Source organism: Haliaeetus leucocephalus, unplaced genomic scaffold (genome assembly GCF_000737465.1).
Source record: "Haliaeetus leucocephalus isolate CR32 unplaced genomic scaffold, Haliaeetus_leucocephalus-4.0 Scaffold866, whole genome shotgun sequence".
NCBI classification, from domain to species: Eukaryota; Metazoa; Chordata; class Aves; order Accipitriformes; family Accipitridae; genus Haliaeetus; species Haliaeetus leucocephalus.
Window position 1 is genome coordinate 4,403,930 of NW_010973302.1, and position 25,695 is coordinate 4,429,624.

General features: G+C 52.9%; 1 protein-coding gene across 1 annotated transcript in view; it reads left to right on the forward strand.

Moving 5' to 3' along the window:
• Window positions 1-1,923: 1,923 nt before the first annotated feature.
• The window catches only part of ST8SIA3 (ST8 alpha-N-acetyl-neuraminide alpha-2,8-sialyltransferase 3), a 28,149-nt gene continuing 4,377 nt past the window's right edge, over window positions 1,924-25,695 (forward strand). The window contains exon 1 of the mRNA XM_010583084.1: window positions 1,924-2,063. Coding sequence (XP_010581386.1) covers window positions 1,924-2,063 — 140 coding nt within the window. The remainder of the gene's footprint in view (window positions 2,064-25,695) is intronic.

Below are 25,695 nucleotides of genomic sequence, written 5' to 3' on the forward strand. Positions count from 1 at the left end.
ACACACATCTCCATCACAGCAGGATGCTGTCAAACCACTTATTGCAGCCGGTCAGAAAAGGGCCATAGTGTTGTTCCCCCCCCGCCCCGCTGCTGTTATCACTAACCAAAAGTTTTTAGAACGCATCAAGCATGTCCTCCTTGATCCAGGATCCCAGAGCTGACATGCAGAACCCGGCCGTGGGCTCGGTGATGTCCCCGCAGCGCTGGGACCAGGCGGTCGCTGTGGCCCAGGTCCTCTGCACACCAGACAAGCAGGATGTCTCCATCGCTCTTGTCGTTGGGAATTACTGACATCAGAGGTGACAGATCCCGGCGCCGAGGTCAGGAGTCATGTACACACAGGGAAGGGATGCTGTGGTGGTTTCAACACCCCAAATGGGTGATTCTCCATGTCCTTCACTGCAGGTCTTTGTCAAGCAATGTGCCCGGCTCCAGCCCAGCAAGGGGCTGCTCCCGCCTCCGCTCCAGCCTCGGGAACATGCCGCCCCCCCCAAAACCTCAGCGTCACCGGGGCTCGAGGGTGTTCATAAACTGTGCTCACGCCATAAATTGAGAGAAGGAGTCAATGGAGGGCAAGGAAGCCCAAGAGCAAGCTGGAAAAAGGAGTAAGGAAGGAAAAGGGAGGTCAGAAAGAGGGTAATTAAGGAAATGCAGTGAAGAGAAATTATACAAGAGAGGATTAGAAATGTACAATTGGTGTCGGTACCTGGCAGCATAAATCACATGGAGTTGGAAGGAGATCGCAGAGTGCTGAAGGAAACCTAAGGGTGATAGTGGACTGATTATGAGTTTGAAATATGGCATGTTGGCAAAAAATCTGCGATGATTTATCTTCTGTCACAGGCTATCCCGGGAAGGTGGCGGGCCTTTCCCATATAGCTCTTCTGAGACTGAAACTCCAGCGCTGAATTGATTTCTGAGTCTACCAGTCTGTGCTCAGCTGAAGATGGTAACAAATAACACAGAGAAGAGAAGGAAAAATTAGGAAATTTAAAAGGAGATTACAGTCACAGGAAAACAAATGCATCAAGCACACCCTCAGCACAAAGGGTGGAGGACAAACAGTGATTTGGGTACCAGTTTGCCATTTACACCCTTATAAATAAACATAACCCAGGTGATTACCCAAAATTGTCCTTTAACATGGTATCATGGGTATCAAAAGGTTTAATAACTCTGTTTTGCCGTCCTACTCAAACCCACTAGTGATTACCAGTCCATGTGAAAATACAAGGTAAAAATCTATACTTTTTGCAAATATCTATATCTAAAAATAAAAAGGGAATACAAATCTAAGTAATAGCAATACGGAGGGGTTAGTTAGAAGATGAATTAGTTATCTGGATTAAAATATGAAAGGCTATTTGAACAAGTGCTATGCAGTAATTACAAATCTGAGGCACCAACATCATAAACCCACGCTGTTAGCAGCTCATCGGCACGGTCTGGGAACCGAACCCGAGCGGATGGGGCCAGGGCTGCGTGGGGAGCCAGCAAGGAGGACCTGGAAAGGGCTATTAGATGCTGCAGTGACGGTGGGAGGCAAATCAGGAGCCTGAGAAAAGCTTCAGAAGGAGCTGCTGGCAAGAAGCATAAGCCAAAAATACGCAGCGGCAGGAATAAAGCCAAGAGTGGGGAAAATGGAGGAGATGATCAATACCTGAAGACCAGAAACAAAAAGAGAACTGTGAACAGTTTTTATTCCTGACCTATGCAACCAAGGGCCTGAACTGAAGACCTGTTTTCTCTTAGAGAAAATGTAAGCATAATCAAAAAATGAAACAGATTTAAATGAGGGCATCGACTGCAACGTCTCTCCAGTGCATTTAGCACTCCTGAACCACTCACACTGACAGCCGGAGGGAGGTCCTGACGCAGGGGCAAGGGCGGCCCTGGGGCATCTCTGCAGGCTGGTCCAACCATGCGGACACAGTCCAGTTCAGGGAACGCGCCTCCGCCCCAAAACTGTGACCGGCTGATGGCTGCTATGGCTGCTGCTGCTGCTGCTGCTGCTGCCCTGGGAGCGGGGAAGACGGCACGACCTCGCCAAGCACAGGCAAGGTCAGGGCTCCCACAGCCAGCCGTGACCATCGTGTTTGCCCAACCCTGCCCACGAGCCGCAGCACGACTGTGCCTACCGCACCACAGAGCGTTGGGAAATACAGCGCTGAACCCATCACATCGGATAGGTACAGGGCAACAACATACTTACTTTCATAAAATGACATATATAGCTCAAGTTAAAGAAGCGGTGCCTAGAGATGGTAGCTGTGGCTTGCTGCTTGTTCACCACCATTAGCCTGGGGGTCCATGAGGTCCTGAGCATCACCAAAGAGAGAGAACAGGGAACAACCATTCTCCACCTCTTCTATAGTAAGAACTGGGGGCCTTAAACAAAACCAGCAGGGAGACCTCAAACCAGGAGGAGATGCATCGTCACGCAGTATGTAATTACAGTGCAGGACTTGTTATCAGATGCTAGGGACCTCGATCAGACCCCATGCTGATGGCAAGCTCCAGATCTCCAACCATGGGATCCTGCAGCCTCTCCAGGAGACCTACATCGGTGCTTAGCCATCCTTGCCATTAGGAAAATTCCCCACATTTCCCAAAAAATTAACCTAAATCTTCCCTGTGCTTCATTAGCAGCAATGCAGCACCTCAGTTTTCGTGCTGTCCTACTGCCACGCTGACTCCATCTGGGTGACAAGGAGATCAAGGGACCGGCTCTTTTGGCATCGCTGAGTGCCTCGTTGGCACAGTCAGGATTACAGATGGGGAGTCCCAGGGTTCACGGTCCTTTGCCTGAACCAGCCTAAGCACAGGACTCCTGCTGTAAAACAGATGGTAAGGAAAAATGGAGGAGATGATTAATAATAACACTGATAGAAAACCAGATCGAAGGGATCAGGACATAACAGAGGGGCTGAACAATAATTTGATGCCTCTGTGGTAAATGAAGAGGACAGATGCTTGCTTAAATTTGCGGATTAGATTTTGTAGACTAAAGAAGATAATAAATGAAATGATTATAGTATTAAAATGTTGGTCCTTCAGTGGACAAGCAGTTTAGAAAGACCCTTGTCATTAAGAGCCAGGGATGAAGGGACGGGTCCTTGGGAAAGGCAGGGTTGAGTTTTAGGGCACTGCCGGCCAGGTGTGGTGGCAGTGCCGACATCCCCAGCCCAGCGATGCCACCCTCGTCCCCCCCTCACCACCTGGCAGGGAGCAGTGACAAACACTAAACCCCATCACTGACAACGAGCCGTGTCTGCCAGCGACAGCGCTGCTCCCTGCTGCCCGCAACTGCCCGTGGGCAGCACCCAGGCACCTGCTCGCTGCCCTCCCGCCTGGGGTTTTGTACAGGGGTTTGCCAGAAAAGCTGTGGCTGGCGCAGCCATGCCTGGCTTCTCTCTTCTGCCTCCTCCTGGCTCCCAAAATGCACCAGAGGACCTGTACTGCTCCCTCCATCCGAAACTGGGGGACGTGGGCCCGAGATAGACGGAGCACCTCAGCACGTGGAGGATGCTCATGCCCTGGGCTGCTGTCAGGCAAGGCAAACAGCCATCAAACGCTGCCGCCTTCGTGGCTTTGCAGCAAGACAGATTGTGGGAATGGTCTGAGATGAACATGTAAAACTCTTGAGACATGGGCTGGGTTCTGCAGCTGGTTATTTAGCAACTTACTTGAATGCTTATGCAAATAATAAAATAATAAATGAGAGATGTGAGAGAGGTACTTCAGCCCAGTGAAAATTCATTCTTCAAGGGTTCCCTGGGGCATGGGAAGATGATTCTTTTGCAGGAAAGTTTAGCACAAGGTGCATATTTTTCTTCTTTTTATCTGGCTCGTGCACTATTTGGGCTTTGGACTTTGGTAAAAGTCACATCATTTTAGTGGGAGGGTCTAGGTACATGATTGTAAGGCAGATACAGAAGCACCTTACCGGAGTAACTGGAAGGGGGGGAACGTGTGGAGACCCCAAGCCCAGGCTGCCCAGGCAGGATTGGGCAATGCCACACACCCAGACCCCCTGCTCCCTGCAAAGTGAGCCTTCCAGGAACGGACAGGGCACCATCGGCTCGGCTGGCTGTCCCCAGTCTTTACACTCAGAGAAATGTCCTAAAGAAGTAGGTGCTTTTGGGTTTTGTTTTTTTCCTTGCTTCTGTCACAAGCTTTGGGTGAGAAAATGGCCTGAGTGGCACCACTTGCCATCAGACTAGACCAAGGTGGGAACGCAGCCCCAGACCTTTGCAGCTCACTTTCAGGGGTCCTGGACGGTGCTGGAGGTCTGGCGAGGCTTTCGTGCCTGAGAAGGTTGGCGCTGCCCCCGAGATCCGGAGGACAACTGCTTAATCCCTCTCTTGTTCTCCTTTTTGGCTCTCTGCTCATTGTTAGTCTAATTGGTACATCGAGGTTTATGATAAAGATCAAGCCCACCGGGTAATGGCAAGCACTGTAGCTGCCTGGGGTTCATTTGCTGCAGTTCCTGTGTTTATTATTGCTAGAATTAAATAGTTTCCCATGGAGAAATGGCTAATGATGTCACTAAAATATGAGGAGGGAGGAGGCAATTACAGCTGCTCCTGACCTAGCTGTTCTTGCTCAGGCAAACAAAACAGCCTCCTTTGCTGTGTGCGATATAAAAGGCTGCGGCGGCGGGCTGCGCCTGGTGAGCCCGAGGAGGCAGGAGGCGGGGAGCGAAGTGCTTTACGAGGGGAGAGTCTCCTCTTTGCGCACAAATATCTAAAAACTATTAATTTCGGGCAGCAGCTAGGAAGAAATACATGAAAGGGAAATTGATTTCTATTTAAATGGTATGTTTTCATCACCTTTTTTCAGAGCATGAACATTCATCTTTGAGTACCTGTGCTAATTGATTTCAAATGCAATTCAACACAATCACTGTAGAATAATAAATCTAGGGGCGAAGAAGTAAAAGGAGGGATATCAGCGCGGCGCGGCTGGAGGACACGGCTGGGGAGGGGGGCGAGCTGCCGTGCAGGGGGCAGCCCACGGCCCCCGCAGCCCGCGCAGAGCTGGGTCCCCACGCCGACAGCCCCCCGGGCGCAGGCAGCAGGTACGTCAGCCCGCCTTAAAGACAAAAGATAGGCAGCCAGCCTGCAAAAGGGGGGTGCAATCCCATTAGAGGAGTCATTCGGGGATCAAGGAGGTTTACGGCTAATACGAAGGGTCCTGCTAATCCACATAAGCTCTGGGAGAGAGAGGAGATTACGAGGGAGATGGGGCATGGGACTAGAATCAGGAACCGGAGCCCGGGCTGCGGGCTGGCGAGAGCCGAGCATCCCTGGGTACCACAGCCAACCCCAGCCACGAGGCCAGGGCCGCAGGGCGCAGGAAAAAAAGGAATTGCCGGGGCTGGGAAAGGGCCTGGCTTTGAGGGGAGGTGGAGGGGACTGGCAGATGACCGAGAGGGCTGAACGGCTGTCAACTCCTGGAAGTGGTCTCTCTTTTATTAAGGGTTTTGTGTGCTCCCGTATGCTCCACGGCCGCATCGCTCCGCGTCACGCTGGGTTCCAGCATGCTGGGATGTAAAAATGCCACGATGCAAGGCACTGCCAAATGGAGAAAGTTAAAAGAAGCCCTTTGAGCACTCACAGTGTGAGCCGCTCCTCTCATGAGCACTGTTAGTCCTCGCAAGCACCTGAATTAAATTTATTGCCGGGGATATTGGCTACAGTGTCTCCCCGCGCAGGAGAAAAAGTAAATAAAATTTCCTTCAGGCACATTGATCTTCACCGTCAGCCATCTGATGGTTACAGAGAACATAAGAAATGAAAGAGGCGACCAGCCGGCGAGTGAGACGGTGACCGTCGGGGCAGGGGCAGCGGGCTCTGCCCCCCCCGGCAGCACCCATCCCGCCCGGCCCAGCAAGAAGAAAAGCATGGAGAGAGTCGAGGAGCTGGAAAGGAAACAGTAAGACCTGAAGATGAAAATAAGCATTACGTGCCATTAAACATTTACGATGTGCCCCAGCGAGGGCTTCTGGCAGGTGCCAGGCGGGGTGCCAGGCACAGCCCTGGGGACCAGCGCTGCCGTGTAAAAGCATGGATCTCCTGCTACGGGCAGGGTCACTCAGACCAACGCATTTCAACACCGTCTAGTGCAAAGGACGCAAATAGGAGGGTACCACAGAGGAGACTACTCTGGGGAGCAACGGCTCTGAAAAACATCTAGCTTTTAGGTGTTTATCCTCAAATAAATAATGGAACATGATACCCAAAAAGCTGCTGTGGAAAAATGGGCTAATGGAAGCCCTGGCTAAATGTGAGCACGGTGGGTGAGAAGGAGGCGAGCTGCTCCTATCTCAGCATGCGGCACTTGTAGGCAGATACTGCAGTGCTATAGCCTGTTGTGGTACTTACACCTCAAAAGGATGTTGAGAAATTGGGGAGGGAACAGAAAATAGCCATAAAAATTACTTGCAAGCCAAAAATACACTGCACAGAAACCAGCTAAAAGAGCCTGACATGTTGAGCTTGTCAAGAAAAGACTGAAAAATGCCATGATTACAGAATATGGGAACTTGTGCAGGAAAAACCGATGGAATAACAAGACATCTTTAACTTGAGGCCAGCTCCACGAGGAAAGAGGGCCCCAAATCAAAGCCATGGGGACAAACTACCCGAGGGGGTGGTAGCTTTGGTGTCTCCTGCCCTTCCCCAGCAGACCTTCTACACAGGAACAAACTATTGGGCACGACGCAGGATTAATGAGTGAAATTCAAAGACCTTTCAAGAATGAGCAACCTATGAACTTCAATACGGCATTGTAGTATAAAAGCTCAATAGCAATATTCATATTGAGTTATCTCCCAATTTATGGTGCATAAGATTGACTGGTTTGACTCTCATTTAATCTGAGTAATTTCATACATCTTTGGGAAGCAGGTGTACGCAGGAACTGCCCAAAATTGAGATTATGCTGCAAATTATCTGTTCCTTTGTCCTCTCCACCACTAGGATGGAGATGTACATTTTTGCCCACATAATAGCTGGGCCATTATGAAGCAGTATTGTATGGGCATCATCTTTTCCAAATACACTTGGCTCCTTTGTTCCCAGGCGTCCTTGACTGCAGTGAGGAACCACGCCAGGCAAGGCGAGTGGGTGCCCGGGGCTGTGCGGAGCTGCGGTGGCAGGAGGAGCCTGGTGCTTCCAGAAACAAGGAACTGCTGCAAGTCAGGACAAAGCTCAGGGAGCGCATTTCTCCCTCTCTGTCTTGCGCTGCCTCCTTCTCTCTAGATGATGGACCTGTAACCTTGCCAGGGAGAGGGTTAGAGCTTTAAAAAAAAACCCAAACCACCCTGATCACTGCTACCACAATTAAATCCAGAAACAGTTGGAACACTTACATTAATGCAGCTGCGACTGTAAGCAAAATAAAACCAGTAAAATAATGGCCAGTGAACAGTCAGAGACCATGGAAAGCCTATTGATTGCAACAGGGTCTCTTTTTTGTACAGCAGAGTGATCTCAGAAGGGCTGAGCTTCAGGTAATTTCTAGCAAACAATGTATAGTGCACTGTTATTTGTGGATCCTGGAAATCAAACCAGAGCATCCGGGTCTCGCTAGTACACGCATATTTAAGAGCAGGCTCTGGTAACAAGGAGCTGGTCGCTGCCAGAGCACGTTGGTTTGGTTCTTTGGTTTATTTACCGCAGAAGGCAGATCGGGCAGGGGGAGGCCATGCCGAGGTAAGTAGGGACCCCCATTGGAGCTGCCGCCGTGCCAAGGGGCTGCGGGGCAGTGGGCACAGCGGGGCAGGAGCAGCGGTGTTCGTTGCACGCCAATCACCGGCACCGGCTCACCGTTCCGCCGGGGCTGCTTCCACCAGCCGGCAGCTAGCGGAGCCCTGACAGAGGACTTGAGAGAAGAGGAGGGGTATAAAACGGAGGGATGTTTGATCTCAAATGCCGGACTTTGGGGTAAAGAGGGGCCCCAGCTGTGGGTCAGTGCACAGCACAGACCTGGGAATTACCTGGGAAACAGGGGAGAGAGGAAGGGTTCATCCTGCTCCCAGCAAACCACAGCCCCACAGCAGGGCTGGCTGGGGGGCACAGCCCCACACCTGTCGGCAAAGCCCCATGCCAGCCATCTCGGCCCCGCGCCAGCCAAATGACATGGTTCGAAACATGTTTATGGCTTCACACCGCAAGTCAGCACAGAGGAGGCCAGCACGAATTTATGGCAACAAAAAGGAGAGGCCCTAAAACACAGGGTGAAAACGCAGGTGTAACAGTGTCAGCAAAAAGAAAAAGCCCAGATCAGGAATTCACAGCGTTACACGTTCCCTGTGCCAACAGAGGGGAAAGTCTCCAAAGTTTCACACAAAGTTTCATAATTTGTATAGTTTACTGTGGATGCTGTGGAAAGTATAAAACAACCAAAGACGACCTCAGGATAAGTGTGTAAAACGCTTATGAACTGCCAAGCAAAAACTCCAGCGTGATCTGTACACCATGAACCAGGCTCTGTGTTTTCTGCAAAATTAGTGATCAATTCCAGCAATTAGCTCCTTATGTTTTAAGACCGCATGACAGCAAGATCTAAGCTCAGGCTCCCACCATCCCTGCAGGGCTGCTGCAGGGCAGGCAGCGCCGTCCCCAGGCAGGGACGTCCCGGCAGGGCGGCTCATGGGGTCCGGCGAGCTCGGCACAACGAGAGCTGTCGCTTACGGTGCGGCCGGCGGCCGTTCCCCTACGCGTGCTGTGCTGGGGAGGAGATTGCCCTGCGGCTGCACTGGGTTGGTTCAGAGGGATGATATATCAGCAAGGATGTATTTGGGACTGTTATATACGAGCGGTTGTCTAACGGGTCTCTGTAGTTACCGCCAGTAGCCAGTGCCTTGAGAAAGGAATAAAAGCAACAAATCAACCTTGAAACAAAATTAAAACCAGCGTGCTTCGCTGCCCAGCGACTGCGGGTGCTCGGCTGTGTTCACCCGTGGCGGTGGCGATGGGACGTCGGGGTCCCGCCACCACTGCCGCAGCCCCGGGGGACAGCAGCACCCTCCCCTAGGTCTGTATGCCAAGCTCTGCCCCATAAAACCTTCATCAAATAGTGAGTGAAATAAAGTTTTTCAGCCACAGAGGTGCGAGGCAGAGCTGTTGGGAAGGGGCAGGCTGGGCACACTGCCACTGCCATGGGACAGCCAGGAACAGCAGTTCCTAATTGCAAACCTTCCTGGGATCCATATATCAGCATGATGAAAATAGATGTATTTATTTATACCTACTCAAGCTGCCGACGCTTCCTGCCAAAGGATTTTGTAGGCAGAATACATCTGTTTGTATCAGAAAGGCTGTCAGAAGCATCGCTAATCCCCGGGCTGGAGCACAAGCCCCACCACCCAGCCCCAGCAGCCCCCGGGCATCCCAGCCGGCTGGGCAGCCCCCCGGCACTGCAAGGCAGGCTTCACACCGGCTACCTTCTGCCTCATGGGTAACAAAGAGATTTCACTGCGAGTTCAGAGGTTGTGAATTTGATAAACTGTCTCATATTTTTAAATGAAAAAATGATACTTCATCTTTCTAATGACAGAAAACTTGGAGATGGTTTACAGTAATATATGCCTTTTTTAATACATGGCTTGCAATCTCGGGCCAGCGGCTGTATGAAGAATGGAGTAGCAGGCAAAAGGTTAATAGAGCATTGGTCCTTTTTTAATTGAAAAAATGACTGAGGGACCATGTAGCAGACCGAGCAGTAATATTATTACAGGCTGTAAGTACTGTTCCAGAGACTTACTGTTCATCTGGGAGCAGAGTAATGAGCACCGGGCTGTGTCTCCTGCCTCGGCAGGAATGCGGGCTGGCTCTCAAACAGGTTCATAACCAGCTCGCCTTTGAAAATGGAGATGATTTCATAAATGTGTGTCTTCTTCTGCAAACTTTGCGTGTGGCACAGTCCTGCAGAAAGAAGTATGCTGCATCACTGGCAAAATTGATTCCTCTGAATCGCACCTTGGTAGCATCGCACCCAATCTGCATCGGCGTGAGAAGTGGCTTGGGGCCGGGCTGGGCTTTGTGTTTATGGGGTAAGAGGATGCTACGTGGTGCCTTCCCATCTAGCATATTTGGCAACACTCTCCCGGGTGTAAATCAATATTGCTGTATTCATCTCGGGTAAACTACAGCAATTTACACCGCCTGTGGATCAGGCCCCCGTGCCCTTCCCTGGCGCTGCCCATCGTCACTGTCACGGGTCCACCGCAGAGCCCCAGCACCGGCAGCATCCCCACGCCACGGGTCTGCTCCCCAGCCACACTCCGGGGGTTACGGCACACACAGACCCTCCTGCAGCTCTGCCAGGCATCCCCGAGGAGCAACTGACCACTCTTAAGGGTGGCCCCACCATTTTACGTGCAAATTCACCCGGCGGGGTAAATAAATGCGTGCTGTATTGAGCGATGCATGGGGAGAGACCCCTGCAGTCCCTCCCAGCCCTGCACCTCGTGGGGTTCAGCTCCGCTCCTCTGCGGCCCTGGCCAAGGGAAAGGGCTTGATTTGCACAGACAAAGTGGAATCGCTTTGCTTTTCTGCTATAAAACAATTACGAAGCTTTTATACACAGGTCTTATCAGGCTTGATGTGTCTTGTAGAGCAGGAAAAAAAATCACGGCAATTTGGCTGGCAAAGCAGCCAGCGCGCTGCAGGCCCCCACCCCGAGCCCGGTCCCACAGGAGTGCCGGCGCGGGGCAGGAGAGGTTGTCCGCGTGTGGATGAAGCATGGTCCTTCCCCGCAGCTCCCGGGGCAGGCACCCAGCTCGGAGCACGGGCCCATCGCCGTGCCCCGCATGCGAGGCTGCATATACAACTATAGGTGATGTGTGTGCGTATAGGTCACGCAGCGCAGAACGTACCGGCGCTGAAGGAGGCGACCTCAGTGCTTAAACTGGAGGTTTCTCCTCCAGCGGTTGGGTTTGAAACCCCAGGGAAAAGCTGCGTGCACCAGTAGAAGAACTGAAGATAATAAATGAAGCCAATAACACGGGGAAAGCTCACCGAAAGCCTGCAAAAATGGGCCTTGAGACTAAAACTACCCTGAAATCCTCTGGTGGAAAGACGCTCAAACAATAAATAAAAGATGAAATTTGTATAAAATATGGCAGTAAATTATAATGTAAAGAAATACCAAGCTTAATGTCCTGCTTAGGCTGCGAAGGGGAGGAGCAGGGCTGACGGTCATTAGACGCTGAGCCCCCTGAAGCCGGGGGTGTTGCTGAAGGCATTAAAAATAGAGGAGCCAGGGATGGACAGAGGAGCGGAGGAGGTGGTAGGGGACAGGGATTACTTTCAAAATAGATGGATGTGGCAGGAAGCCAGAGGGTTGGGGTCTGCGGGGGCAGCCGGACTGGGCAGAGACCTGGGGCTGGGGTGTCCCCATCCCCACAGCCCTATGGCAGGGGAGCGCAGTGGAGGAAGAGGCTGGAGAAACTAAATAGCAGTGATGGAGGGTTTTGGTGCTGCACAGGAGGTTGCTAATTGGGGTAGATGGCCCTCAGGACCAAGTGCAGCAGGGAGGCTTCAGAGGCCGTTGCACGGTGCTGGTGGCGAGGCGTGCGGCTGGCCGCTCAACCCCGGCATCCCGGGGAGCATCCTGACCCCGCAGGACCATTTTCTCCGGAGGTCAGCAACAGGGATAAATGGCATGTCTGAGACCCTGTGAGGGGAGAGAGGGAGAGGTGGAGGAAGGTCTCCCAGAGAACCTGACAGACAAGGGAAAACCACATTTCAACCCACAGGGACGAAGGGAAGCCCATCCCTCCCGGTCGGTTAGCTCCAGACTGGCCAGAGGAGGAGAGGGGTAACGCTTGGCGGGGGGTGTGTTCGGGAGCTGGGGTTAGTTCCCGGCTCAAACGAGAGCAGCTCCCGAAGCAGAGGCTGCGGCAGGGAGGCCCAGCGGTGCGGACAGGGCTAATTGATGAGGAATTGCCATCAGAGCGCTGTGTCATCTGGAGGAGTTGAACTCTGGGCTGGCTGGGAAGCAAGGCTGTTAAACAGGTTGTGGCGGTACTTTGGGCTGGTGAGGATTTATGCTCCAGAGGAGCAGCTCTATCTGTCATCTGTGAAAAGCCTCATTTACAGAGAGACACCGTGAGGAAAGGCAATCAGCTTGAAACCTGCTAAGCTGGGAATTTATAACTGCTCTGCAAGGGAGAGCTCGTCCCTCCGTTCAGCAGGAGCTGCAGAAGCAGCAATGGGAGGCAGCTCTGGGAGCCGCGGGGACCCTCTGGGGGCACGATCCCACCGGGGGCTGCCCTGTCCACCAGCAGCCCACCCTCAAAGAAGCTCTAAGTCTGGAGAGAAAAATGGTGATGGACTTCCTAACCAGCCTCTGCTGGGAGACAGCCACCTGTGGAAATAGCTGGGAGCACCTCCATTAGGAACACACCTTCATGTCTCCAGTGGGAGAAAGGGAATTCTCACAGAAAAAAGAGGGCAAAAGTGCTTTTGGGAGGTGCTGCGTAACCCCCGGACCCGGTGATGCCACCCAGGCTGTTGCCTCTTGTGCTGGAGAAGGATTTACAGGCGTGGGTGTTTGTGGTTGGAGAAGTCCCGCTGCAGCCCAGCATGGACGCCTCCTCCTTCCCGCGGGCACGTGGACCCCGGGGCCCCCCCCAGCAGGGCACGGTGCCTGCAAGGACCTCCCACACTACTGTGAGCACCAAAGCCGGGCTTACCGCTCCCCTGGGGCGGCCACCCATGGTCTGTGCCCGCTGCCCACATCAGGGGGGACATGTGCACCCGCCGGTGGAGACCCTCTGGTTCCTGCAGTGCCGGTGCAGAGCGAGGTGTCCCACCGTGTCCCCAGCGCTCCCCAGGGGAAGCCTGTGTCCAGCAGCCACGTCCCCCGCCCGGCCCTGCTGGCCTCTGGGAGAGCAAAAATGATGGTTGGGGTTGACTGGCTATATTTACTGGAACTGCTCCTGGTAAAGCGGTCAGGCTGGCTGGTCACGCTGCAGGGATGGCGAGTGCCCTCCTTTCTGTATCCCTTTTCCTTCCCGTCCCCAGCCCAGGGGCTAAATGGAGGAGAGTGATTTGGTGCGGGGTTGCAATGGTCCTCTGGTCTGCTCGGTGGCACTGCCCCCCTGAACAAGTCCTTACAAAACCCTGTCCCTCTCCCCTTGCTGCTGGGGTGACAGCCTGGCCACAGACACCGACGCTTCGGGGGAGAGCCAGAGGATTTGGAACAGTCGGCCCACCTCGCCGGACAGCCCCGTGGGGATTTCAAGTTTTTTACCATTTGTGAATATTTGCTGGCAATGGATTATTAAGGTTGCACAGGCACCTGCATTAGCAGAGCCCACACTCATCCCGCGCTCGGGTCCTTCCGTGATGGACCTCCATATAAAACCCCTGACTGAAGGATGGATAGCTAACATCATCATTTGTGCTGCATTTTTCTCCCCCGTGGAGGATGAGCTCCAGTTACTCCCATCCATCTCATTCTTTCAAGTCATCTTCATTCTGCAATTTCCCCTCACCCCGAAAAGAGTAAAAAATCGATCCATTTCTTTCCAATTTCAGACCGGGAGAGGGAAGGAGCCCGGCGAGAGGCAGAGGATGCCTCTCCCCTCTCTTAGCACATGCCTCTCCGCGTTCCTCCCCACGCCCCCCGCGCGCTCCCCGTTCAGAGCGCGCCTGGTCGGGAGTATTGATCCTTCCCCGGAAAGTGCAGCAGGCTGCGCTCGCACCCTGACCTCCAGCTCACCCTGCCAGCACCAAAAATACACAGCTTCAGATCTCTGCAAGACAAAAAAAAAAAAAAAAAGATAAATGCAGTTTCTCCACTCGAGAAGGTGAAGGCTGTCCCAGCCAGGACGGCAGCTTGCGAGCTTGCGGCTCCGTGTGCCCCGGGGCTGCACGGGATCGCCCCAATGCCAGCATCCCAGGCGACGGCCAGAGCTGCTCCGCCTTTTCCATCTTTCTACTATTTCTGCATTTCAGTGACACTCCTGCACCATATTTACAGGCACATACAGGAAAAATGACTGATCCCGTGAAAACCATCTTTTCCTTTTAAAAAAAGGAAATAAATAAATAATTTTTTTTTTCTTTTTTAAGCACATTTCTCAAGCAGTCACTCCTGTCTGCACCAGGGGGACAAAACCTGGCAGGCACTAGCACTTGAAGAGCTTCATCCCATCCCAGCCCCGCCACATGGCACTGGCATGGCCTGGAAAGAGGGAAGGGGGCCAGAGCAGCAAGGCTTCCCGCTGCAGGGCCGGGGAGCAGAGCCGTCCCACGGGAGAATAGGGAAAGGGGACGGTGGAAGGCAGACCCAAGCCCCTGGGCTGTCCCCAGCCCCTCCTGGCACAGCGGTGGTAGCCACCGTGGTGGCCATCCCAGACCTGCCCATTCTGCAACACCACAGAAAGGATTTAGCAGATGCATTAAAGCCCTTACAGGAGAAGGACAGGCCCCGGCCCCGTCTTCGTTGAGTTTGTGTTTGATTTCAGGTGCTCTGCACAGTTTCACTGCAAGGTGGGACCTCTGATAATGCTGGCAGTGTGTGCTCTGGCATACCACGTGACATATGGGTTTTAGAGGGTTAACAAAATAAAAGTCAAATACGCACTAGCATAACATTCTAGAGGCAAATATCTTTGCCGTAGTGTGGTTACTCTTACACTAAATTTATGCTATAATATATCACCATTGTACCCTGTGCCATATCTGACAACGAATATGATTTTAGGTGTCATGCAGCAGGCATTTAATTATTGGAGACATGGGCTTAATGGTATTTGTGTCACAGGAGTGAACGGTACAGATGTATCTTGACTCAAGGAGACTGAAATGCTTGCTTCAAAACTACCTCTCCTGATAATAGGTAATTTTAGAAAAATGGTTAAATGAATCAGATTCAAACAAGGTCTGTTTTTTTCATCTGATCAATAGATCCGAAAGAAACAATGCCAAATATCATGAGTTATTGTGCATCACTGATGACTGTCAGGACAATGGGAATAGCAAAGACAAATACACACCTTTTCCTAGGTTATTACTTTAAGCCTTTTATTGTCATTATTATGGGTGATTAAAAATCCCATTAATCAGATGCTAAACAGATTAAACTCTATGAATTAATTTTCTGGAAATAACTAAGACAAACATTCTGTGCAGAGCTCATTTAATGACATAGAAGCTGTTTATCTGCAAAATTAGGGCTTGCGCATATCTGAGCTTCAGCTGGAAAAATCCACTACCGTGTGGGCATGGCAAGCGCAGACTGGAGACGCCACCTATTTTTTACCCATTCTAAGTAAAAGAAAGATCTTGCTCTAAGTAATTTATGATTCATTACACAAAGAGCTCATTAGCTAGGGCTAGAAAATAAAATTACAGTCATTTAAGAAATAATTCCTTGATTTAGTGTTTAAGAAAAGGAGGCTGCAGGACAGAGGAAGCGTGTGCCACCCAAGGAGGACCGCAGAGCTCTGCCCGGGGAGGGGGCTGCCGGGAGGGGGCTCGGCACAAGGCCGGGGTGCTCGGCACAGCCGAGCCTTTTCCAGTCGTGCAGCCCTGACGAAGCTGAGCCACCTCCATCCAGCTCTGCCCTGCGGTCACCGCATCCTCGTCCGGTGCCGCGTTGCACGCCCCGTGATCGGCGGGATGGCCCCGGGTCCCCTCGCGGAGGAGCCGCGGGTCCCGCCAGCATCCCGGGGAGCATCCGCTCCACTCGCCAGCAGCTGAGCTGGTGCCAGTTGCCGTGTGCTGGGTGAGGGATGGCACCCTCCGGGTACCCCCCTGCATTTTGGACGTGACAGCTCACGTATAAAAGCCAGCGCCGGGCAATTGCCTCTGGAGGAACGGCAGCTGAGAGAGCGCCAGCCTCAGCTCCAAAGTCCTCCTAACTGTGAGCCTTGCAATGACTCACCAACGCTAAAACCCTACGTGTCTACTTTATTTTACCTTTGCACTTACCTGTGCTATAAAACTACCATAAATAATTTGTTAAGATTTGTGGATAATAGGTAATGTTTTAATTGTACAGACACATCTGTGCCGGTTGAAGTTTGGCCTGTTGTTCATGAATGTAAACAAAAATGTGGGGAACAATCACAGCAGCCGCCCAGGGGCCCACAGAAACGCCCGTTGCCTCATCAAAGACCAGCGCAGCGCCTTCGGTGCTGGCAAGTTCAAAATCCCCTGGCTCTACACGGCCTTGATGGACCCAGCGCGTTGGCCAGTTGGGGCATCACGGCTTCCTCAAAGCCGCTGCCCAACGGGACTGTCAGCAGCAGGAGGACTTGGCAGGGGAAATCTCCAAGACAAGTTCTGTTTTCTTGGGAGCAATTTCATGACCATGTTAGTTCATTATCACGAACCATTGCTGACACCTTTTTAACATGACTGTATATTGCATAGGTCCTCCTCATGCACGTGCTGCTGGATCCAAGCAACCTTGTACCAGGTGCTGCAGCGAGGACCAAGAAGGATGGCCTTGAAGGAGCACCCTAAAATAAGATGTCTTCTTCTGGTACGCCAGCAAACATAAAACTGGGGAACTCCAGGCTGGGGATGGCCTCAGAGGTTGAGATTTACATAAAAGGCAACATGGTTTTTTCTAGGCTGAAGTCCATAAGGCAGCGGAGGAGTACAGAGTTTCATCAGATTAAATTGCTCAATGGTCTCGACCCAGTCCCTGAAGCCCACCGACTGAACAGTGGTGAGATTTTAAGTCAATCTGAGGATTTTCTTGTTGGTTTATCTACATCTACGCTTCTGTGCTAGTCACATCCTCAACCTTTTCTCTGTAAGCAGGAAGTAAATGGGAGCCAAGATTCCTGTGGAACCATTTTTACCTACTAACAATTAAACGAGAAGATGGTTCTTATCAGTTTTGCCATTAATGACAACGATACAGGAAATGAGCATTAATTGATTTTTCACCAGTATCTTTCCCTCCCACAATTATGGAGCTGCCTTTGAGTGTAAAATATTGGAGCCAATGTGATAAAAAAGTTTCATCTATGGTTAAATAACGCCCAGGCCAAGTGATTAAGCAGCATGACAGTGACACAGTTTGCCTTTATAGCTTAGGTATGCACATGACCCATGAAGCCCCTGCGTGATCCCACATGAAAAGATCGGCAGAGCAAGCAGCGGGCTCCGCGGTTCCCATGCCCCCCGTGCTGCCCCACAGCCCCCCCGCTGCCACAATGTCCTTCTCTGTGGGTACCAGCGTTGGTCGCTGGAGCCGGCAGGATGCGGGCGCTGCACCCGTGGCCGTGGGAGAGGGGACAGGAGCCCTCCCTGCCCCACTGCTGCAGCCCTGCATTTGCCTCAGCCCCCCCAGGGCACCCAGCCACCCCCCTGGTGCTCGTTTGCCACTGGTCTATGTGATGCACAAGCGTGTTTACGCTCCTGGTCCTGCCTGCCATGCAGCCGTGGTAATGTCCTCCTCCTGAAATTATCCAGCTACTCACTGCTGTTATCTCCATCCCTGGTGTGACGAACAATCCCAATCTCTAAGGCATTTCTCTGGTTCCTAAGTAATGCTTTTGTGTTAAAAAGAAAGCACTGGAGGAGCTTTTAAATGCAGTATCCAACCCTTAAAGCATCATCAGGACAAGTGGACCTTCTGTTGCATTCATTTATAGCCTTCTCTAGAAATTGCCTATTGAATCACTATTTCTTGTGCCTGTTTAAATAAATAGGCGTATTTGTTATTGCTGTTGAAAGTTCCATGTTTGGCCTTTTTAAGTCATTTGATTAGGAAGTAGAGAGAATATTTTAGCAGCAAAGAAGGCACTGACAATCAGCACTAGTAGGAATAATCTAATTTTCTTTGCAAAGAAGGGCAAGGGTCCTCCTAGGAGGTCAAAGCTCCCTTAGCACAATTAGAACTTTAATTAATGAAATTGGTTGAGCCTCTACCAGTGGAGGCAGCATATTTGTCCCTGCCCAGCAGAGATCTAGGAGGGGACACACAAGCTCCCCGTGCCGCGGGGTGGTGGGTTCTCCTGGCTGGCTCCCCTGGCACCCCTCCAAAAGCAGCTGGACCCCCCCACCCCGCCGTGGTGGCCATTTACTCTAGAGATGTGTCTTTTGGGCTCTTCGTTTAATGCCAAGAGCAAAATTGGCCTCCTTCAGCGGCTTTGTGACGAGCGGCACGACTCTCGGTATGTCGTGCTGTTCAGACATGCTGTCTGCAATTAATATTGCATAACGGCCTCCTGATTCCTAAATTATGTATTCCTCCTTCTCAGCATCATGTGTTTTTTACAGGGTTAATTATTTTCCATCATTCCGCCTTTAGCAACAGTCGTCTTAATTAAGGGGGCCAAGTTCCGCTCTCATTTCTGCCTGGTGGATCCTAATGAAATCAATGGAGCCGCACGGTGTAAATGGGAGCGGGACGGTGGCCATCTACGTAAAAATAAAACGTTCCCTCTCTTGGTGATTAATGTGTAAAATTAAACCAAGGCATAATCTCCAACTTCTGCCCAAATGTCACTGAGTAAATTACTGCAAAAACCCCACTTGGAGTGCCTTTTCCGCCTGCAGTTCAAATCTTGCTCGTTCCCCTCCACCTGCCCGGAGCACCAAGGCGGGTGCGAGATGCGAAGCGAGATGCTCAGATGAAACCCTGCCTCTGTGGAAACCAGCAGCGGCTCTGCCACCGCGCCGGCAGGTGCTGGATTTCGTGGCTTTGCTTTTGGGTGTTAAAAACAATTGCAGAAGTTTGCAGTGAGACTCGGAGGTCACTGTCACCTCTCCTTCCCCCTTCCTTCCTCCTCCCTGCCCCTCCAAGCTGTTGGACCCTCAACCCCTGGAGCTGGACACCCACCGGCTCCCCACTGCTGGGGCTGGGTACTGCGGCGGGGGCCACGCTGGCACCCTCCATCCCTCCTCGCCCCAACCCAGGCTGTGCCGTGGCTCCACAGGACCCAGAACCATGCTGGTGGTCCCCGGCCCAGGGCTCTGGCAGCCCTCCCAAACCCGTCTGCGGTTTGCTTTAAGGGTAGGAATCGAACAGCTGGGGTGAAACAGGTTTTAAAACAGCCGAGAGCACCCATGCCCCTGGGCTCAGCACAACGGGTAACCTGCCAGCCTCTCCTTCCTCTGCCCTGCTGCTCACTGCCTCTTAACAGCCCTCCGCTGCTGGCAGCAAAAGGGCTTATCTCGAACTATTCCTCCCTTGCTTGCATTTCCTGACAGCCGCCTATTAAACCAGACCCAGGCATCCATGCAGCGGAGGCTCCAATAAGTGGATCCACATGCAATATTCATGGATCACTTCAGAATAGTTACAGATCCATCACACTTGGCAGCAGGACGGCGCGCGCTCCTAATGCTGGGCTTAAGCACCTTTTTGAACCGGAGCCCTGAGGATGACCACATCGCTCAGCCTGGACAGCAGCCGAGCGGGCACTGATGCCCACCGTGGCCGGTGGTGCCTGGGGGACACGGGCAGCCCGGAGTCTCCTCTGATGGTGCCGACGAGGCCAGAGTCCCTTCTGAGTTTTTTCCTATAAGAAAAGGCAAAGGTCCCTGGGAGGGGACAAGGGCCACCAGGCAGTGTCATCAGCCCGGCTCACCTGTGTCCCCGTCAACACCGCATTCAGCACAAGAGCACTGGGGTGCCCCGCGCTGTCCCCGCTGGCAGCATGGCTCTTTCCCATCAAAGCCCCCCGCCTGCTCTGCAGCCCCCCACCCGCCTCCACCCCAGCCTCCGGGGAAACCCTGCAAAGCCCTTCAGAGACCTGGGGCTGTCGGGCATCTCCAACCTGCTCCATGAAACCGCGGCTCGTGCACCTGGCTGAAGCGACCAGACAAGTCCCCACAGCACAGCGAAACCAAGGGAGCCCGACCGGAGCTTAATTCCCTCGCTCTGGGAGAGCTTTGTTTACCGCCTTCGGGTACGTCTGGCCAGCACCACGCTGCAGCACCAAAACCGATCTCATCCCCCAGGATTAATTTTTACACAATCGTTCCACAGTCTATGATAATCACTCCATAAAAAAATGAAGAGATTTGGGATTTTTTTCAATGCAAAGGATTAGGTCTAAATACAAGTAATCTGCAGGAAGCTCAGCTGCATGCACACCACTAATCGCTCCCTTACTCTTCCCAGCTTTAGCCCTTTCATTAGTATTTTCCAGAGTAGGGCTGTTTGTCCTTGGTGAGGTCAGGCCAACACAGACAGTCAGACATGTCCTGAGGGCCACGGGCACGTGCCAGCCCACAGGGGTTTGCATGGGGGCAGAGGACGACACCGCAGCAGCCACTCGGGCGAGCGGCAGTGCCGTGCATTGTTCAGTGCCACGCACCGCTGTAGTGCAAAGCATTACTGCAGTGCTACGCATTGCTGCGGTGCTGCGCATCGCCGCGGTGCCGTGCATCGCTGCAGTGCAAAGCATTACTGCGGTGCTATGCATTACTGCAGTGCTATGCATTGCTGCAGTGCCGCGCATCGCCGCGGTGCTGTGCATCGCTGCAGTAAGCAGCAGAGCGGGCCTGGGGGCACAGCTGGGCTCACTGCCTCTTGCTCCGCTCCAGAGAGGAGCCTGCGGCGTGGGACCACTCATGCTCTTCACTCTGGGATCTTTCTGGTTTGCTTTGGGAGGGAGGTGCAGTAATGAGCATGGGAAACTTCTAATGTAGTGCCACAAACCAGCTGGTGGGATCTTTTTAAGACATAGTAAACTATTAAAAGAGATGACTAGCTTAAATCCTGAAGCCTTTAGCAAATTCCTGGCGGTTTAACTAGATGAAGCGTGAATAATAATCTGGGAGCCGGCCATCTCCCCAGACCCGGGGCAGTTGTCTCTGTGTTCCCCTGAGTCGCCAGGAACCTCCTTTGGCTACCACAGGCAGCTGCCGTCTGGTCAAAGGCAGCCTGCCTGCCTGCCTGCACCGCCGAGCAGCTCTCCAGTGGTGTGCCTTGTTTTAAAGCCAGAGGTGGGGATGAAGAGATGGAACCCACCACGCTGGTGCAAACACCTGCACCTTTCTGTTCCCATCCCCTGCGTGTGCATGAGCTTCCCCCCGTTGCAGGGCTGTCACTTCTGCCTAGCTTTCACCTGCCAGGCTTGCAAAGCCCCGCTTAACTCACCCTTGCCTTGCATTTATAGCAGCAGTGAGTGGAGGACGTAACTACGTGCACACCACTCCCTCCCCGTTGGAACCCCAGGATCATTCCTGGGTTTTGACGTTGTTTCCCTCTGAGGCTTGGGGCTGAATCCCCACATGTTCCTGGTGGGACACGAGCAACGCATGGGCCAGCCTTGTGGGGCTGTGGGGACTTGTGGGGATGGGCAGTGGGCTCCTGGGGCTGCCAGAAAAGCGAGGGCTCAAAGGCTGAAATGTAGTAACGTCAGAACAAGAGGCATGCCCTTTATGTCCAGCAAGCGTTTTTGCAAATATAATTAAAATAAATACATATCTGGGACTGATCTGACCACAGGTATAAAGATGCAGTGCCAGATTTTTAAAACAAAATAACTTAAGCACTTAGAAAAGGACTCGAGTAGACTTTGGATACTTATGTTCAAAATAATTGTCCCAGGAAACCCAATTCAGCAGCCACCCAGGCTGAAAGCACTTAGGCACACTCGGGCAGGCGTTCAACAAAGCATTTAGCTAGCCCGGCGCTGCATCAGCAGAAACCTTGGAGCCTTCGTTCAGGGGAGTGACTCAGGGAAACTGCAGGGGCTTGGTGCTGAGGCGGCCGGGGTCCCACCGGGGTATGGCCGGGGTCCCGCCTGGGTCCCGCCTGGGTACCCACGCACCCACGGCAGTGCTGTTCCCTGTGCCGCTCTGTTTGCAGCTGGCTCCTGCCCCTCTTGGCTGCTGCAACTGCTTTAAGAGTTGGGGAGAGGGTGGTTTGTTAGCACAGCAGCGTGACGGGAGCTGCAGGTGGCTCGCTCCTCACCGCCTTCCCCAGGGAACGCATTTTCAGTACAAGTGGAGATGCTGCAAACCAGCAGCCTTGGCTGCTAAACGCAGCTGAGGAGGGAGAATGCTCCTGGTAATAAATTCATAGATCTTCACACCTTAGCAGGCTGAGAAGCACCTGGTTTTAAAGAGACTTTAAAACTATTTTGGGTGCAGTCAGTCAGACCGAGACCCCCTTATGCTTGGAGGCCCTAAACGCCAGCTTCAAAGAAGGGAGGGAAACCACAAAGATAGCCCGGAAAAGGTTGATTTCAGTGGGGGCAAATCTTCAAAGCACAACTTTCCTGTAGAGTTAAAAAGACCATGTCCCTTTTCCATGAATAAGTCACAAAGTGGGAACCTTTCCTAAGTGCACAGCCAACCCAACGGGTGTTTCCTCCGTCGGGATTGAAAATGAATCGATGCCCCCGGTTTCTTTTATGTGGTGCAGCTGCGCTTCTCTTCTGCTGAAATGCCGTCTCTCCTCTGCTCCGGCTGGTCGAATCCTCATCTCTGTTTCAAACACATTTCTTCTCTTCTTCAGTCTTTTCTAGCATCAGTAATAATCCCATCAGATGCGTCTGCTGGATGTTGGGTTTTTTATTGGCAACAGGCTGATGGCCGGTGAGGGCCTCGGGGCTGGTCCTCCTGCCCTGCCCAGCTGCCCTGGACGCGATGCTAACGCCGCTCGCGGTCACAGCCAGACCCTTTCCCTCTCCCATCCCCTGCCCTCTGCACCCACCGAAGGCTCCGTGTCTCATTACAACAAGCAGCCCCGGCAGCCTCCGGGCTGTGCCGGCGGTGCCAGCCCTGCCTGCCCTGCCCACGCCAGCCCCCGGACCGCTCTCCTCCTTTGGGCACAGGGAGGGAAGTCGTGGCCGGGCTGTGTTTTGCTGCAGCAGATCTGATATTTTCATGACTTGAAAGAGGTCTGGAGGAATACTCCACCCAGCGCTTTCCAGGCACACATCAGCTGCGGGGAAATCCAGCACCTCCTCGTCGGGGCCAAGCATTTGGAGGGTGTCAGAGACGCTGGAAAGAGTGCTCACCCCTTACCGTGAGTCGCTCTGGGCCGGCGGTGACATCTCCTTTCAGAAATGCCCTGCCGGGTGCTGGCCGGTGGGGCAGGGTGTCCATCAAGCGCCCGGGTTTCGGGGTCTGTCCCACTGCCTACGCTGGGGCACTGCAGCAGCTGCAGGCAGAGAGGTCTTATACCGACGGCACATTCCTCCTTTGAGAGCCTCAAATCTAATCTAAACAGTAATTCCTACAGATTTCCTACTGTGTGCCGCTGTTGCATTTTCTAGCAAACACGCTCATTAGGGACGGGTATTCGTCACCAGCCAAGGACACGGTGTAACCTGCACGCCAGGGCTTTCAGCACTATTGCAGGGGCGGTGGGAAGCCCCTGGCAGCGTGTAGGCATGGGACACATCCTTCTCTGCTCCTTGTCTTCACTGCAGCTTGCAAAACACCCTGTGAATAGTGAAAATACTGGCTCACCAACCCACCGCCTCCTTCAAAGCTTCAGACAAAAAATAAGCCACCTAATTGAGGAGAAATGTTCCCAGGATCCGGGGCAGGGAGCTCTGTACCTGGGCCTCCCCACTCCTCTCGCCCGCAGCCTCCGGCGAGCCGAGCTTCTGTGTCAATTACAGGAAAATCAATGAAGATACTGTTCAGGACTCCTTTTCACCATTCAGCGCGGATGATATCCTTCACTTTCTAGCACTGATTCATTTACTTTCAGCCTCTCCAGGGGCTCCTGACATATTGCTATCTCTGAAGAATCTGAAGCAAGAACTGCCTTTGTTTCCACTGCAACTTGTTGGCGTGCGCAGGCTCCGGGGACGGTGCTGCCGGGGCTGGGGCTCACAACAGGGTCAAAAGGAGAGCGGCTGCGGTACACGGCAGGGATTTTTAAACACTTCTTGCCAAAGCACCTTTCCAATGTCCTCTCAGATCTCATTTGCACAGAGATTGGGCAGGATCGGGGGGCAAAATGGATCCAAAACCCAGAGCTGGCGTGCCATCGACCTCCTTCCTCCAGCTCCACGCTGTTCTGGCTGAGCTGTCCCCAACAGCAGTGACACAGGAGCCCTGCTGCTCCTCCCACTGTCCTGCCATTGCCAACACATCCCTCTCCGAGCATCAAAGCCCAGCCTAGGCAGTGTTTCCCGACAGGATTCATCTGCCTCTGCTGCCAGGGGCTTTGCCTGGGCCACCAGGATGGTGCGTAGCCTTCCCATGCTGCTCACCCACTCGTGATAAAAACCCTCTGATCCACTCACAGCTTGTGCCCAACTGCCAGGTGACACATTTAGCATGCTCCAGGGCATCGCAGGGCCAGCTGCAGAAGGGGGAAAGCCCCACTTGTCCAGCAGCCTGTTGGCAATAAATACTCTGCTCTTGCTCATTAACTTTCATGGAGGCAGTTGGGAGTTTTGTACAAAACCCGAGGGCTGGGAGTTCTTCCTCTGCCTGAGGAGTGCTAGAAAAGTGGAAAGGTATATGACACCAGGGCTGTACTGCCTTACTCTGGGGCTTATACCCAGCCCCAGGACGCATGGTCAGAAACTACGCAAGATGACGTTAAGTATTATAGAATTTATTTCCAAAATATCTAAAGATGAAAAGTTGTGGATGGTGTATCCTGGGACGCCTGGGTGGACATGTTGAAACTGAGAACACCATGCACTGGGTAGACGACAACAGAAGCCACGTGAAGAGTCACATAAAAAACCTATCTCCGATATTAAAACACTGTTATTTCCTACATTTCCTACATTCCCATTCTTTTCTCTCTCCACCAAAGCCACAGGCATCCCACAGGACTGGGATATAGACCTCCGGGCCATACTCAGGCTGAACTCCCACTGAAGGCTGAAGAACCATGCTGTGACGTAAAACCCAAGCCTGCAAGCTCCTCATGTTCCTCCTCTTCAAAGAGAGCTTCGTGCATGGAGAGCTTGTAGGATATAGCCCAGAGCAAGGATGGTGCTACAAAGACAGTATTTATTATTTATAAGGCACTTCTGTGAACTCAGGGCTCAGAGGCAGAGCTGTCTATGGGGGCGAGTTTTATAAGGAAAAAAAAACATAGCTTGAAGAAACACTGAAAGTACTGCAGTATGCAGAAGTCATGGTTGTAAGAGACATTCCTCAGGTTACAGAAGTCAGGCTCTCTTGGAGTTCACGTGAAATTTGCTGTGTGATTTACGGGGCAGTTTAATTACCGGTAGGGTTCTTCGAGGTGGTAGCGTGCCCTAAACACCAGGCTTTTAAAGAATGAGGGGTCTTCTGAGCCAGCAATGGGTTTTGCATTGCCCAGGTGCAGGCTGCGGCGTAGGCTCCCGCAGCGCTGCAGGTGCCATACGGTGATCTATAGCGTTACAGGGAAACGCCGGGGCCCGGCGGCCCGGTGCTGGGGAGCAGGGGGACGTTGTGCACCCACCCGGACACTGGTCCCCCAGCGAAGGCAGAGGGTCCCGAGCAGCCAGGGCTCCCCGTGGCTTGCAGCCGTGCTCAGCCCCCACATGCACCCAAGGGGCTCGGGGGGTCACTGTGGCCCTGGGCCTGTCGGGGGGAGGCCGCGGCTGCCAGGCTGGGTGACCCCCGGTCTTTTGGGAGGTGACGGCAGGGCACGCCAAGGCGGTGGGCAGGGTGCTCTGGGCACCCCAGGGTTGTCGGGGGCACCCCGGGGATGTCGGGGTGGGCACGCTTGGGATGCACTGCTGGGGAGGACACGCCGGGGCGGTGGCGGAGGGCACCTGGGGCTGCCG